The sequence below is a fragment of the Muntiacus reevesi genome, unplaced genomic scaffold (genome assembly GCF_963930625.1).
Source record: "Muntiacus reevesi unplaced genomic scaffold, mMunRee1.1 SCAFFOLD_162, whole genome shotgun sequence".
In the NCBI taxonomy this organism is placed as follows: domain Eukaryota; kingdom Metazoa; phylum Chordata; class Mammalia; order Artiodactyla; family Cervidae; genus Muntiacus; species Muntiacus reevesi.
In genome coordinates this window covers 172,819-189,192 of record NW_027077811.1, presented here as the reverse complement: position 1 = coordinate 189,192, position 16,374 = coordinate 172,819, and the positions used below count along the sequence as shown (strand labels likewise).

The 16,374-nt window shown below is 40.4% G+C and overlaps 1 protein-coding gene across 1 annotated transcript in view; it reads right to left on the bottom strand.

The window, feature by feature from the left end:
- Positions 1-277: 277 nt before the first annotated feature.
- LOC136155165 (band 4.1-like protein 2) overlaps positions 278-16,374 on the bottom strand; it is a gene marked incomplete at its 3' end in the record, with an annotated part of 146,863 nt that continues 130,766 nt past the window's right edge. Inside the window, exons 7-10 of the mRNA XM_065917048.1 lie at positions 9,936-9,978; positions 4,013-4,088; positions 1,928-2,146; positions 278-365 (exon numbers count right to left, since the gene is read on the bottom strand). Of these exons, the coding sequence (XP_065773120.1) occupies positions 278-365; positions 1,928-2,146; positions 4,013-4,088; positions 9,936-9,978 (426 nt within the window). The remainder of the gene's footprint in view (positions 366-1,927; positions 2,147-4,012; positions 4,089-9,935; positions 9,979-16,374) is intronic.

Sequence of the window (16,374 nt, the reverse complement as noted above, 5' to 3'; positions counted from 1 at the left end):
ACAGAATGAGGAGTAAAGAAGGCTGATCAGGTGAGTCTTATAGTAAGTACATATGAAAAGGGATCAACTCATAACATTGAGAAAAGAAGGAAGAATGCGGGGGAGAATCAGTGGTCCTGCCCCACAACCAGAAACCCCAAGGAACTGCTATAGAGTCCCTCAAGTGAGGGGCAGTAGCCTTTGCTAAAAGTGAAGCAGGCTTGTTTAAAACCGAAGCCCTCTCAGAACTTCAGTCAACAGACCAGGAAGAGGCAGCTCCCCATCACACTCCCAGTACCTTGGCATGGTGCAGGTCAACACCGTACATGGAAAGCCTCTTGGCGTTTTCTAAGAACTGAGAGTCAGCTTGTGCTGGAGATAAGCCCCTAAGGATCAAAAGAAATAACATTATCTTATTGGTGGATGCAAAGGAAATATAGCCAAAATGGGGAAAGGAGTGCATAAGCTTAGAGTTTAGGACAAAGGGATTGGCCCAACTAAATGCACAGACAAGAAAGAAACAGGTAAGAAGGCTCGACCGTCAACCTCCAGCATTTTCTTCTTGTTGATGTTTTCAGTCACCACATCAAGTCCAACCCTTCAAGACCCCATGGACTGCAGCACGCCAGGCCTCCTTGCCCCTCACCATCTCCTGGAGTTTGCCCAAGTTCATGTCCATTGCATTGGTGAAGCCATCCAACCATCTCATCCTCTGTCGCCCCCTTCTCCTCCTGCCCTCAATCTTTCCCAGCATCAGGGTCTGTTCCAATGAGTTGGCTGTTCTCATTCTCAATAGGAACCTACTCATTGCAAAGAGGTGCCCCTCCACCCTCACCCTTTTTATCTTAGAAAGTTGCTTTCATGTTTTTTCTACTAGGGAAAAAAGCCCAGCAGTAATGGGTACAATACAAATTAACTTTAAAAATAAAAGAATATAAAGTCATTGTGTCTTTCTGAGTAGACAAATATTTTTTCACTAGGATTGATCATACTAAAGATCAGAAGTACCTGTACTTGATTTTACAGCTGACATACCCCAACTAAACACATCTTAAGCTCCTAGAAAGCAGGCTTCCATTAATCTTCATATTTCCCATGGCATTTCAACACCTGATATTTCAATTTCAAATTATATGATACATGTCTACTGAACAGAACTGGAATAAAGTTCTTAAGAAAATATTTAAAGTCAAATACAGCATTTATTTTTTTAAAGACAAGTCAGTGAAGGTGGTCTGTTAAAAACCTCTGATCTCTGAAATTTCCTTTCAAATCATTTCAATCAAAATTTTTGAAAAATTCAATTTTGCAATATGGGACTTGGTCACTGGGAGTTTTAAAAACTTGTGCTTAAGAAAGCCATTTGTTTTCACACAGATGTAAAAGTTCTCAAAGTGTAACACGGTTTTTAAGTAATTAATAATCCTCATCTAAACCAAAGTCATCCTCTGTGGACAGAGAAACCAACTGTAGATTCATTCCCTTTATGTCCACTGCCACTCACATTTCTGATTCAAATCCTGATGCTTCATTCTCTCCTTGGCTTTCTCAAACAAGGTGATAAAAACAATTAAATGGCAGAAGAAATGCATAATAAGTGCCAAACAAGTACACATGTTTGTGTCAAGGGTGTGTGTGTGTGTGTGTGCACGCACACATGTGTATGAAGGGAGAGGACTGGGATAGGGCAAGGAGATGTTATAGGGAAATGTAAATATTTCTAATAAATGAAAACAGCCCCGTGAGCACAGTTCCTTGTATTACAGCCATAAAGACAATGAGAGGATATTTCAATGACTCTACATTGTCTTGACCAGTCCTAGGTGAAGCTTCACAAGGGCAAACTGATGAATCCTGTCAGAGATTCCCAAATGTCTAGCCAGCGCTCTAAGGGAAGTCATCTGAACCCACCACAGCCACTGGCTCCCCAGGAAGCCAGTCTACAGACCTGTGGGTCTTATGCAGCTCTGCCACCTTCTCTTCCAGCTCTTTTGTCTGGGTGGGGGCAAACTGGAAGTCACTGAGGTCATGACTGGCATGCTCTTCCGGGTCATAGTCCCCAAGCTCAGCCTGCAGTGTGTACGACCCCAGGAGGGCGTGCGTCACAAAGGAGCAGGGCAGGCGACCCGAGGCAATGTCCTGCCGGAGCTGAAGGCACAAGAAGTATCTGTGAAGAATGGGGAAGAAAGAGCAGAGGGAACAGTTAGTCGAGACTGGAACACTCGTAATTCCGACATTCCTTTGAAAAAAAATATACAATACGGCACTCTTCAAATCCAGAGCAAAAAAGTATTCCATAACAAGAAGCCCAACGTCCTCCATGGATTCCTAATTTTGTGACTTATTTACGGAAACTGAATCAGGAGGGCAAAGTAATAGATGGAAATTCTGAACTGCTATTCTGGCAACAGTGTATTTTTACTATTACAATAAAGAGTTTTGTGACTGCAGGTGAAATTCTAATTACTTAGTCTCCTTGGACTTAAAACTAATCAAAATTAGCATGCCCTTCAAAAGTTGTAGAGATTAATAAAATTTAAGAAACAGCTGCAGTTTTTAAGCATTTGCAAGAAAAGCTAAGGTCACCTACCCTTTATTCTCTCTACCGTTGTCATGCTAATTTCTTTTCCTGAGATCCTTTAATAATAATTACAAATTAGTCTATACTTGGAAGCCCTCACCCGCTCATTTACCCCACCCAAAGAGGCAGCTAATTCAGTTTACAGTAGAAAAGGCATGGGTTTGAGAGTCAGGCAGAGCTGATTATTAATTTACATGCCTAAGACTAACTTCTGGTCTGTAAAATGGGAAGAACTCTACTTCCCTTTGAAGGTAAGGGCAAAAAATTCGATAATATAAATTAAACACATGGTACCTGGGAATCAGTAGCTAGTAGCCATAATCATAATATATCATTCAAGGTTCCAATTGGATTATTATACAGTTATTAAAAAAAATACTGGCTTTTACTAAATAACATGCAGAAACACATTACTTATACTCTGTGAGGATCTGGGTCTGGTGTGTGTGGGGGGGGGTGTCTCCCTATCAACTCTTTTTGTGGTAACATTTTAAAACCCAATTCTACTCTATAAATTTAACTACTTACTAAGGTTACCATCAACCCCACCCAACAAAATGGCAGGATCCTCCCTCCTTCTTGAAGACTGCTCAGCGACTACCATTCCTACGGGCTGCAGGCTTCTTCCTGTGGATCCCTTTCCCTGGCACGTGTCACGGCCCTGTCCTCTCGCCTCTACCCAGTGCATTCAGACAGACAAGCCGCTTCTGGTCCAGGACTCTTGTTGAGTCAGAGAACATGGCCCAGTACAAGGAATCAGCCATCCCCCAAGTCAGTTACACCTGCATTACACCCTAATCTCCTGTCGGGCAGGGCAAGGACTCTGTTTATCATTATCATAATCCCACAGTAAACAAGTACTTGTGCTCCTTAATTTTCTAGGAATGACAAGTGCTCCATAATTTTCTTAAGTATGAAAGTCAGCTCACTATCACTGTTGGCATGGGGTTCAGGACAGGGTAGGGGGGGAACTGGGCTGTCCAGAGACGAGGGCGGGGTGGGGGGTGGGGTAAAAAAAATCATAGCTCAACAGACTTCCAAAAATAAATTTTTAAAAAGTTTTTCATTTTTCTATCTTTGCATCACCTTTGTAATATAAGATCATTACACAGGCACACATGGGTTACACAATAAAACCCATCTTAAAATGGTATTAAAATTTGAAATATTAAGTACCAGTAATTTTTGACAGTATAACATAGGAAACAAAATTGCTCCAATTTAAAAAAAAATCCATTACTTGAATATAAGTGGGGAATTAAAGAAAAGAGAACAACTTTTGAAACTAGAAACAGTTCAAAGTATTTTGGAATATTCATTTCCCAGGAAACTTCTAAAACTCTACTCAAGAATAAATATTTTTGTTTTAACGCTGAAATTACCACCATTCCCCCAGGACACAGAAATGAGAGCTGTAAGTAAAGAATCATTTTTAATAAAAATATAAAGTACCTGGTGATATCTTCAGTCAGTTGCGAAGGATCAGGAGGATAAAACTTCACATTAAAGCTGAACAGCCAAGGAAGATCTGTGATTATTAAAGATTATGATTATTCATCTGACCAACACAATGACCATTTATTTACAGATAAAACTTAAAGGTCAATCGGTGTTCATATAGTATAGATCAGTCCCAACATAAATCAGTTTGGAGAATTTTGTTTCTTAAAGAAAATATCATTGACAAAGCAAAAATGAAATAAAAAATAAAAATCATTTCCATAAATAACCCATCATTAAAGAATAATAAGGTTCATTTTTTCATAAATGTTCACTGGTAGCCTCACATGTGAGGTACATTTACATGGTGAGCTAGAATGCAAAAATTTTAATATAACCTTCACATAATAGTTTAAAATCTGTTTTAACCACAGGATCTCTAGATGCCAAATCTCCACACTTAAAAAGAAATCTAGGATTTCTACATTGTTGGAGTTTCAAATGATCAATGTAAGCATTCAAGAAATGATTAATGGGCTATTTGAAAGAGTGATAAAACATCATAACACTTAAAGATAATAAAAGTATTTCCCAGGTTTTATACAGTAGGCTTAAAAATATGCACATATAACATACACTTTGCTGTAGTATGCCTACAGAGTAAATATAGTAAGCAACCATGTCATAATGACTAACAAAAATTAAAACACTGCTATCTATATTACCACGTAACTAAAGTTTGACTTATCATGCTTCAAATGGCTTTAAAAACAAATCAACAACAAACAGACACACACAACTCAGGGGACAGGGCAGGCATTATTTTCCAAAAGGGATCAAAATAATTCCAGTGGCCTGAATGTATAGTTATACTCACAGTTCATGGTTATTTCCAAATAGAAACCAAAAACAGGTGTGTGTCTGTGTGTTATTTCATATACTATTTGAAAGCTTTACAGTTGCTTTCACTTTGGACTTGAAGAAAAATTTCTTGCATCCTATTCTCTTGCTCAAGGGGTCATTTTGTTCTTTTCTCACCATAGACACATTGATTTATCTCTCACTCAAAAGTCAATGAAGCTATTTGCAGGGCGGGAACAGAGACTCAGACATAGAGAACAGACTTACGGACACGGGGAAACTGAGAGGGTGGGACAAACGGAAGGAACAGCGCCGAAATACACACAGCACCGCGCGTGTACCAGGGAGCTCACGGGAAAGCGGGGTACCGCGCAGGCAGCTGGCCTGGGGCATCCGTGACAGCCCAGAGGGGAGGCGGGTGGGAGGGAGGCTCCCAACGGAGGGGACGAGCACGCCCATGGCTGATGCATGCTGTGCATGCAGAGACTGACCCGACGCTGTAGGGCGGCTATCCTCCAATTAAAATAAACTTTAGAAAAAGTCAGTGGATAGCTATTGAATGTCTGCTGTGAGCCCGCAGCGCCACACAGCACCCGTGCGGAGTCTGGGCTGAAGACACCACTATTCTCCTAATAAAAGTCAATCCTGCCGAATTTAAGCAACAGATTTTGCTTCCCTTTACACATTTAAAACATCATAAAAAAAGATATGGAACTCTTTTGAGTATTAAGAAACATGCCATTTTTAGGCCAGCAGCACCAGGTTGGCCGTGATGCATATGTACTTGTTAGAGGTCATTCCTAACCCATAATTAAGCAAAGTCATCATAGAATTATCATTTCGTTTTTTAATGGATTCTTATTTACTTGTCTCCTAGGTATTAACACTAGCACATGCTAACCAGGACAGACAACAGGAATAAGCTTCTAATAGAACACATATTTCAAGATCTATTTTCAGTTTTAAAGTTGATTAAAAAAAAATAAAGTTGATAAAATGCACCAAAAATGCTCAACTTTTTATTTAGTTATGTACTATTGATATTATCATTTCTACCTAGCTGTATAAACTGTATGTCTAGCTATGGATTGTTTACATATTAATACAGGCAAGCCTAAGATACATAAACATAGTCTTATGTATTTATATAGTCTTACTTGTGCACATTTGCAAACATGAAGATTTTGAGGCAGTTTTTACACGGGAACTGATCGGCTGTTGGTAGTTAGTGTTAGCTGCTCAGTCGTGTTCACCTCTCTGTGACCCCGTGGGCTGTAGCCCCCAGACTCCTCTGGCCCATGGAATTCTCCAGGCAAGAATAATGGAGTGGGTTGCCATTTCCTTCTCCCGGGGATCTTCCCAACTCAGAGATCAAACTCGGGACTCCTGCATTGCAGGCTGATTCTTTACCATCGTGTAACCCAAAGAAAGGCAATGCCAAAAAATGCTCAAACTACTGCACAATTGCACTCATCTCACAAGCTAGTGAAGTAATGCTCAAAATTCTCCAAGCCAGGCTTCAACAGTATATGAACAGTGAACGTCTAGAAGTTCAAGCTGGATTTAGAAAAGACAGAGGAAGCAGAGATCGAATTCCCAACATCCGCTGGATCATCGAAAAAGCAAGAGAGTTCCAGAAAAACATCTATTTCTGCTTTATTGACGATGCCAAAGCCTTTGACTGTGTGGATCACAATAAACTGTGGAAAATTCTTCAAGAGATGGGAATACCAGACCACATGACCTGCCTCTTGCGAAATCTGTATGCAGGTCAGGAAGCAACAGTTAGAACTGGCCATGGAACAACGGACTGGTTCCAAACAGGGAAAGGAGTACATCAGAGCTGTATATTATCACCCTGCTTATTTAATTTATATGCAGAGTACATCATGAGAAACATTGGGCTGGATGAAGCACAAGCTGGAATCAAGATTGCCAGGAGAAATATCAATAACCTCAGATATGCAAGTGATACCACCCTTATGGCAGAAAGTAAAGAACTAAAGAGCCTCTTGATGAAAGTGAAAGCGGAGAGTGAAAAAGTTGGCTTAAAGCTCAACATTCAGAAAACTAAGATCATGGCCTCTGGTCCCATCACTTCATGGCAAACAGATGGGGAAACAGTGGAAACTGTGATAGACTTTATTTTCTTGGGCTCCAAAATCACTGCAGATGGTCACTGCAGCCATGAAATTAAAAGACCCTTGCTCCTTGGAAGAAAAGCTATGACCAACCTAGACAGCATATTAAAAAGCAGAGACATTGCTTTGCCAACAAAGCTATGGTTTTTCCAGTAGTCATGTATGGATGTGAGAGCTGGACTATAAAGAAAGCTGAGGGCCAAAGAATTGATGCTTTTTAACTGTGGTGTTGGAGAAGACTCTTGAGAGTCACTTGGACTGCAAGGATACCCAACCAGTCCATCCTAAAGGAAATCAGTCCTGAATATTCATCAGCGAACTGATGCTGAAACTGAAACTCCAATACTTTGGCCACCTGATGCAAAGAGCTGACTCACTGGAAAAGACCCTGATGCTAGGAAAGATTGAAGGTGGGAGGAGAAGGGGACGACAGAGAATGAGATGGTTGGATGGCATCACTGATAATGGAAATGAGTTGAATAAACTCCAGGAGTGGGTGACAGACAGGGAGGCCTGGCATGCTGCAGTCCATGGGGTTGAAAATAATTGGACACGATTGAGTGACTGAACTGAACTCAAAAAAGATTAATGTTTACCTCTGCTAGTTGTCTCTTAACTGAATAAAAAATCATAGCAGACTGGTCTAAGATAGAATAAACAGTTCTTTTGTCCATTTTAACACAAGCAGAAAGAAAGAGGTAAAAATACAACAGCTAAAACTTCATTTCCTCAACCTACTTTCATGCTCAGGATGGTATAGAACTTCATTCAGGAAACCAGCTCCAATAGTTTGGAAAAGCCAGATCCTATGTGTTACTGTTATTCCTCTTGCTAAATCACAAGGGTAAGTTCTGAAATAACTCTTTAAAAGAAAAAAGAAAGGGGAAAAAACCTTCACAAACAATCAAAATGTAAGACTGTGATTCATAATCAGCAAGAAAGTCTTGCCCTCTAAAAGTTAGGATAGCTCCGTGACTCTGAAATGAGTAGCACATAAAAATAATCCAACAAAAGCCAGAACAAAACCATAGGAAACAAACTCAATAGAACATCAATCATGTTTCAGAGGTTATTCTGTTCTGTCCACGGGCTGGGTCATTCGGCAGGTCTGGTTTCAGAGAAGTGAAAGAACCAAACATCTGTCTCTTTTTGTGAATTCATGAACTTTGCCAAGTTTTAACAACTGTAGAAAGGATTAGAAAAAGCTCCCAAGCTTTCTCATACAGTTTTGTACATAATGTAAGCATAATGTATCTATGTCTAATTACTACTTTTCTTTATTCTCTCCCTTTTCTACTATGGACCAAACATAACTGGATAAAACATCAAGCTGATAAATGCAGGACAGAGGAATGGATGGAAAGCCAGGGGTGGTAGTCAAAAGACAGGGTGACCTCAGATGACACTAAAAGCCCCACAGCCTGAGAAGCCCGTCAGGACCTCAGTCCTGGGCAAATCAGGAAAGTTACTCTAATCAAAGATATTTTTAAAACATGAAAAGAAAGATGAGTATACAAGGAGAGGAAATGGGAAAAAAATAAAGTATACACTCAGAGTGGAAAAGGAGAATACAAAAGGAAAGAAATGACAGGGAAAACTGCCCAAATGATCAATAATCTGAGAGAGAGAAAGAAATGAAGAAAACAAATGTGGAGAATCAAAACTGAGACAGAAAGTAGATGGAAAGAAATAGAAGGGAAAAGCAGAGATGTGTTTCAGTGCTTCAATGCTGGGAAGAAATACGTAGGGAATAACAAACAAGAAGGGAAAGGAAACCAACAGTCCCAAGGGCACCCTGCAGCCAGCACCCAGGGAAATAGCTTCTCCCCGGACAGCGCTGGGGCCCAGCATCCAAAGGGCTAGGAAGAAATCTGTTGTCTTGTCTAAACATTCCAGCTCTTCGTGGCTCCCTGCCTTTTCTGCTTCAGACTTTAACAGACCCTGAAGTAAATGAAGTAGCCAGATCCTCTATCAGAGATTCTTGTGTGATGCTAATGATTCCTGATGCAGATATCACAAAACCAGTCACAGGAGAGGACTGAAGCTGGTTAGAGAGGGGTAAATCAGTCACTTAGGGAGACAACAGAACAAATGGGAAAATGGAAGACAGGGACAAGCAGGACCAAGAACAAACCCAGACTCAGAGCACACAAGTGGTCCAAGGAGGGATGGTTCTATATGATCTTCACCCCTCAAACCCTCACTCCAAGACATCTAGGAACACTGTATCCACATGCTTCTGGGGCCAGAGGCCAGCTTATCAATTAAACTAACTGGCTGCTGCTGCTGCTAAGTCGCTTCAGTCGTGTCCGACTCTGTGCGACCCCATAGACGGCAGCCCACCAGGCTCCCCCATCCCTGGGATTCTCCAGGCAAGAACCCTAGAGTGGGTTGCCATTTCCTTCTCCAATGCATGCATGCATGCTAAGTTGCTTCAGTCGTGACCGACTCTGTGTGACCCCATGAACAGCCCACGGGATTCTCCAGGCAAAATACTGGAGTGGTTGCCATTTCCTTCTCCGAAACTAACTGGACATACCATCAAAACCAAGTAGACAAAGCAAGGGTAACAGGGCTCCCTTAGGTACATTTTCTATAAAAAGGGCAAGTTACAGAAGAGTGGCTTTCCATTGTTTTCCCCAGAGATAAAGATCAGGTGTTGCTTCACAGTGGTAGACACCGTGAGCAAATATTTAAGACTAGGGATCTAGAACCTCTTGACCAGTAGAGGAGTCCCTAAACCATCGCCAAAGTAAATAGTCATAATTCTACAAAATAGTATGAGTTTCAACTTGCTATATGATATGAATGTAAACTAGAGTCTATCATTCTATCACTACCTTATTTTAGCTTACATTCCTATGAATTTTACTAAAAAAAAAGACATAAATATTAACTTAATAAGTTCAAAAGTATGATGATCTAATACTCACTTCGCAGCTGTCTCTTTATTTCTTTTGCAGGATCTAGCCAGTTCTGCAAGGGGAGAAAAAAAGGTTACTTAACCCATAAGAAACAGCCTCCATAGTCCAAAATGAAACAGTTGACAGTTCACATACTTATTTAAGTATAAACATATTTTAACAAAGTCCTATGCTATTAGCATTCCACTAGGCTTAGTACTGATTTGTTTGTGAAAGTGTATGTGTGTGTTATAAATAAAATACTGAAACACTTTAAGGTGGATCTCTTGGGCTTCATTTTCTAGGATGTGAAATCAAAACCCACCCAAATGAGGAGACAAAATATATGTACATATAGTCTTTATTTTGCAGTAGAACAAACAGCAAACAGCCCCTGCAGACACTGAAATGATAGCTCAGTCAAGGACAAGATGGGCTCATGAAGGACAAAATGTGCATTGGAAACCACAGACTGAAAGCACATATACCCCAATCAAACACAGTCATCTCAACTCCTAACACCAAGTCCTCCTGAGACCGTGGCTTTTCCCTGCCTCTGTACAAGGCCATGGAGAAGCACTGTCAGACTGGAGCTGGTCTTCATGTAAGATCTTTTTTTTCATGATCTCTATTTTTATTTTATTTTATTTTCCCATTTATTTTTTATTAGTTGGAGGCTAATTACTTCACAATATTGTAGTGGTTTTTGTAAAGCAACCTAGATGCCCATCAGCAGACGAATGGATAAGGAAGCTGTGGTACATATACACCATGGAATATTACTCAGCCATTAAAAAGAATTCATTTGAATCAGTTCTAATGAGATGGATGAAACTGGAGCCCATTATACAGAGTGAAGTAAGCCATGTAAGATCTTTTTAAATCTTCACTCTGAGTTAAGAGTCACAATCCTAAGGAATTTCTTTCTACTTCTCCTTTATTTCCACACTTGAAGAAAATTTTAAAAGATTCCAGGAAAACACTGTAATAGCTTAAAGGCAAAAAGACCAAATTTGAACTAGTAGGTTCAAATCATTTAAGGACATTAAATATTTGTCTTTCAAAGCTACAGGTGAAAGGCATATCCAAAAATAACTATATATACATATATATATATACACACACACACATGTTTATATATGCTATATGTTTATTTTTTATGTCTCCTACCTCATCCTCAAGTCATTATTAAAGTTTACTTTATCCTCACTAACAGAACAATTACATTTTATGAGATATATTAAAATGATTCAAATAACTGACTTTACAAAAAAATAAGTTTCATGCATTCTAAAAGCATCTCAAATAATGTATTATAACATTTGTGTTTTAAATATTAATAGAATTTTAGTTGCATACATAAAGCAAACAGTTAAAAGATTTATCGTCATAGAGAAAATTATAACCAACAATCTTAACAATACAGTGTATGGGTACAACGGAACACCATCTTACCCACTATGAAGTAATAGTGATAACAGGGTGCTTTGACAGCAAAAGCATGGGTCCTACTGTGCCATCCAGGGCTTACACCCGGGGCAGCAAGGACCCAAGGTGTGCATGCTCCGTTCAAACACTGGTCATATTCAACCCTCTCAACAAGGAGCTGCCAGAGCCTGGGCGAAGTTTCACAGGACCGCTGGCCCAGCTGTGTGGCCCGCGGGACCCCCTCACGGGACCTCCAGGGCTGAGGCAGGGCGCGGCCTCCTCCTGCCCCGAGAAGACAGCCTGCATTCAGCCTCCCGGCCCTGCAGCTGTGGTCCACTCGACAGCTGGCTCACAAACGGCGCGCTCTCATGAGGCCCAAGAATGAGAAAGCACATCATTCAGTCTCCAGCGCAGCCCGGGGAGCGGCTGGGGGAGAAGAGGGGAAGGAGGCTGCAAAGTGTGGTGGCGTTTCATCCAAGGAAGGAACCACCAGAGCGAGAAAAACTGAATCGGAGACAACCGGTGCCACGCTGAAAAGGAGAAGTCCCTCAGAACACGAGCGCAGAGAAAGAAGGGGAGGAGGGACCACTGGTCTCCCAGGCCTCAGCAGACCCTTCCAGCCCCCAGCCCCACCGTGAGACAGCTGCTAGAGATGCCTCCCATGCAACAGAAGAAAAAAGACACCACCTCTCTGTTCTCAGAGGGAAACGGGGGAAGCAATACCATCTCCTGGGACACCGGGGAGCAGTCCTGTGGCCCCGCCACCTGGCACCGTCCATTCCCAGCTGAAGCACCGAAGCCATGGAGAAGTCAGCGGACAGCTTCTGGATAGCACGGGGACAGTCGATACCAGCTCCGCAGACCCAGGAGAAGGACCGAGAGGCTTCAGTGCCCCAGCCAGCCACGGTCAGACCGACTCGCTCTTGGGCCACTTCTCACCACACTGTCATGCACAATATTAAGGTCGAAGTGGCTTCTCTTTATTTCAGAGTCCATTCAGACACTAAGTAGGCAGAGTGTTCCTCATGTGGTCAAATAGGGGCAGCAGAGCAGACTCCTGGCATCCACCACCCTGGGTGTCCCCTTGCTCACCATCAGCTAACCACGCTCGCTCCCACAGGAGTAAGGGGGTCTCTGTAAGGCCAGGAGAGACCCCATTTCCTGTGTCCTTCACAGGACTTGGCAGCCCAGGCAACCAGTTTAAGTACTAAATTAACACATTATTGACCAGAGACGTACTAACACATCTTCTGTCCCCAAATGTTACTCACTGGAAACAGTTCAATGTTCACTTACACGGCACATCGCTGGCCACCGGTGTTAGGTTTCTGCAAAAACCCCCAGTCAGTAATGAGCTGATACCTGTTGGTGAGCACCTGGCCTTTGTCGGCCTCCTCCTTCCTCTTGCTGTGGTCACCTTAAAAGACTACAGATTATTTTTCTTAGGTTTATTTTTACTTGAATAACTAGCTCCAATGAGTCCTTCAATCATGATGACTGGGATATAATTTTACTGCCTAGAGTCATAAGTCCATAAGCAAAAAAAAAACCAAAAATGCCTTAACATGACTTTTAAAAACAATACCAAGTCTATTTTCTGCATTATCAATTACAAGTAAATAGCAGATATAAAACTCTTTAACAAAGAAATAATAAATTCCTGGTTTTGATACTTGTAGATCAAGAAGCAGATGGAGAAAGACGGACAAAGCCAGAGAAAGACATGAATGCACACACACGCACACTCCACGACAGACTACGCTGCACCGCTCGCCTTGTTTAAAGGTTTGCTGCCACATACATAGATTTTCGAATCGGATACATGTAGAGCAAAATTCTGCCTTCCACCGACTCTGTGATCTTGGACTCATTACTCTTAATTTAAGCCTCAATTTCCTAAACTTTAAGATGAAGATCACATCATCTACCTCATGGGGTTCTTCTTTTCAAACATTCATTCAAATGTTTCCTGAAGAGTAAGGACACATGCAAAGGACTTTATCCAATGCTTTTAATAGTAGATGTTTTCTGTCAACGATAAAATTAAATTGGCCCATCACCTTTCTGTGTATATCTCTTTTCACGTAATTTTTTATTTCCAAAGGTGATGTACCATATATATTAAAGAATTTAATGTTTATGTGACTATTTCTACCCACAAAAAGTTAATAAATCAGACTCTGGATTCAAAAAATATAGTCACTGCAGTCATGGGCCAGATGAGATAAAAAAATCAGACCGCTCCCTCCTCAGAGAATCCTATCGCAGGCTTCCAGCAAAAGTAAATTAAAATTAAAATGTGGTCCTAGAATATCTGTGCTATTAAAATTATCTTAATGAAATCAAAAGTCTATGAATCAGGGGGAAAGAGTATTACATCTCTATCTTCATTAATCTTTAGCTGAAATTCAATATTACAATCAGTTATGAATACAGAGGGGAAAAATCCTGGCTAATATCAGCAGTGCTCTTAGCTTTGTCACTGATAGGAATCAAAACTTTTTTCATAACACATTAGAGTAGTTGCAGATCTTAAAATATCACTTATGCTAATATTCTGAAGTCACAGTAGGGGTTAGATATTGATGATGACTTTATCTCAATTTTTAAATTAATATGTTAGAATGTTATTTACTGGTTTCCTTCATAGGCCTGTGTACTTTATTATAATCACATATTTCAAACACTATTCTGAGAAGCATCCCATATATGATTTTACATAAAATTATGAATAGCTTAAATCATAGTCTTACGGTTGAAAGAGGCAGTTTGGACTGGAAAGAAATCCCAATTATATGTCGGTGTTAATCTTTCATCCAGCGTTTAAAACTTAAATTGTGAAACACGCTGAATTATGAGTAATGAATACCAAATATTTTGAAGTTGGCAATTAGCCCACTGAATAAAACTACTTCTTGAATACAAAAAATAAAAAAGAAGCAGTGGATAGAATTCACCAGACTATCAAAGGAATCTACCACAAACAAAAATGTTAAAACAAAAATCTGCCTTGGAAAGTTACAGAAAAAAAAAAATTTTTTTAACTAAGCAGCAAATAGCTATACACATATTTTTTCTTTCACACTTAAGTCCTTCTGCCACTTAATTAGGAGAAGCTCCTTAATCCTTATTGCTGTCACTAAGCTGTGTCTGACTCTTTTCAACCTCATGGAGTGCAGCACACCAGGCTTCCCTGTCCTTCACTACCTCCCAGAGTTTGCTCAAGTTCACGACCACTGAGTCGGTGAGGCTGTCCAGCCATCTCATCCTCTGACACCCCTTTCTCCTTCTGCCTTCAATCTTTCCCTACGACTCTCTTATCCACTACAAATCTGAGGCTGTAGAACAGTTTTGGCTAATATCAAGCCGTCTGTCATTTCCCTATAACATTTTCAATACTGAGTCTCAGAAAAAGTCTGAAATAAAGTGATTCTCATTTATTTTCTAACAGAAACACCTAGAAAAATATAAAAGCTTCATTACGAATCACTATATTTACGTTCATTGGATGCTGGTGTTAGAAAAACCTCAGAGACTGCATGGCGCAGATGTCCACGAGAACTGTGAAGAGCCCCACTCCCCACCAAGAGGCTGTGAGCACCCCAACACTGAGCCACTTGGGGTTACTAGTGCCCCCTGCTCTCTTGGCTTTCATGACATTCCAAACTCCAGTAATTCTCTCTGCCACTTCAAAAGAGCACGTATGCCCTAGATCAGTGCTTCTCAAGCCTAAAGGTATATGTAAATGACCTGAAGCTCCAGTCCAAATGCAGATCACCAGACAGTGAGCCTGGGGTGAGGATCTGGAAACCCTCTCACCGCTAACAAGCTTCTGGGGGGTGCCAATGCTTCTGGGCCCTGGACCACCCTTTGAGCAGAAGAATCAGAGAGTAGGCATGCCTTAAAACTGGTGCTTGTCAATTCTGCCAGTTAGAGGCATTAAAGTTAATCCAACACACACCATATCACCAGATGGTAAACAGTAATTTTGTCTGAAATCTGCATTTTCCTTTAAGAATTTATAGCACTGAAGCAGATCTACTTTACTGTACATACCTCTGTCTAAATTAAGTTTAACAGAACACTGCCATCATGCTGGTGTTAGCAGAAACGTCACAGGCCTTCTAAGCTACAGTGAAACATTCACCATGCGTCTGGGAGAACGTGATTCCAACTCCTACCTGTGGTATTATAAGGTGTATCCAGATTGAATATAGAATTTTATTAAAGAACAGTTTATATATGACAAATAGTTTTAATATTGGAGTTTTTAGTTCTAGTTTTGGTGAGGGGAGGAAATGGTCTATCAGAGAAATGCATTAATCAATTTTTATAAATTTAGCTGTGGATATCAGCTACACTTCAAACAAGCTCCCTTTTCAATATAGCTGGAAGCAAAATGACATTAAAATCCCTGGGCCAGATGCCAAATTCTATTAACATCAAACTCAAGACAGTATTTTCCCTTTAAAGACAATCCAAAACTCTTAATGATGGTTCCATTTAGACATGAATACAAGAACTATATAGACTTAGAATTCTGTGTATAAAAGAATAACACATTGCTTGATTTCACGTATTTTTAACAAATTTTCCACAGTAAAGTTTATATGCGTTCTCTGCAGACATTAAAAAGTTCCAACATTAATAATGATAGATTTTCATACTCAAGAGTGACGTGAAAGGCTTCCAACCGTAAGAGACATAGTGCTACACTAAAATATAAAGATTAGACTTTCCTCTCCTTGGAAAGTGTTCATACAAATAACCACGGCTTTACCTTCCCTTCTCATTATAATATGTTAAAATAAGTGACTGAAACATCTATAAACACAGATAATATTCAGCATAAAAAAAGTAGTTTAAATTCCTATATCCTGTAGCACTGCATTGGTGAAACTGCATGAGCTGAGTTAGTGCAACAATAATAAGTTTCTGTGGGGGAAAAAAAAGACATGATACAAATTTATATCGGGGAAAATAAAGGTTCTTCTGCCCAGATGTCTTAAGAACTGGATTTTATCTACATAAGCAAGAAGGA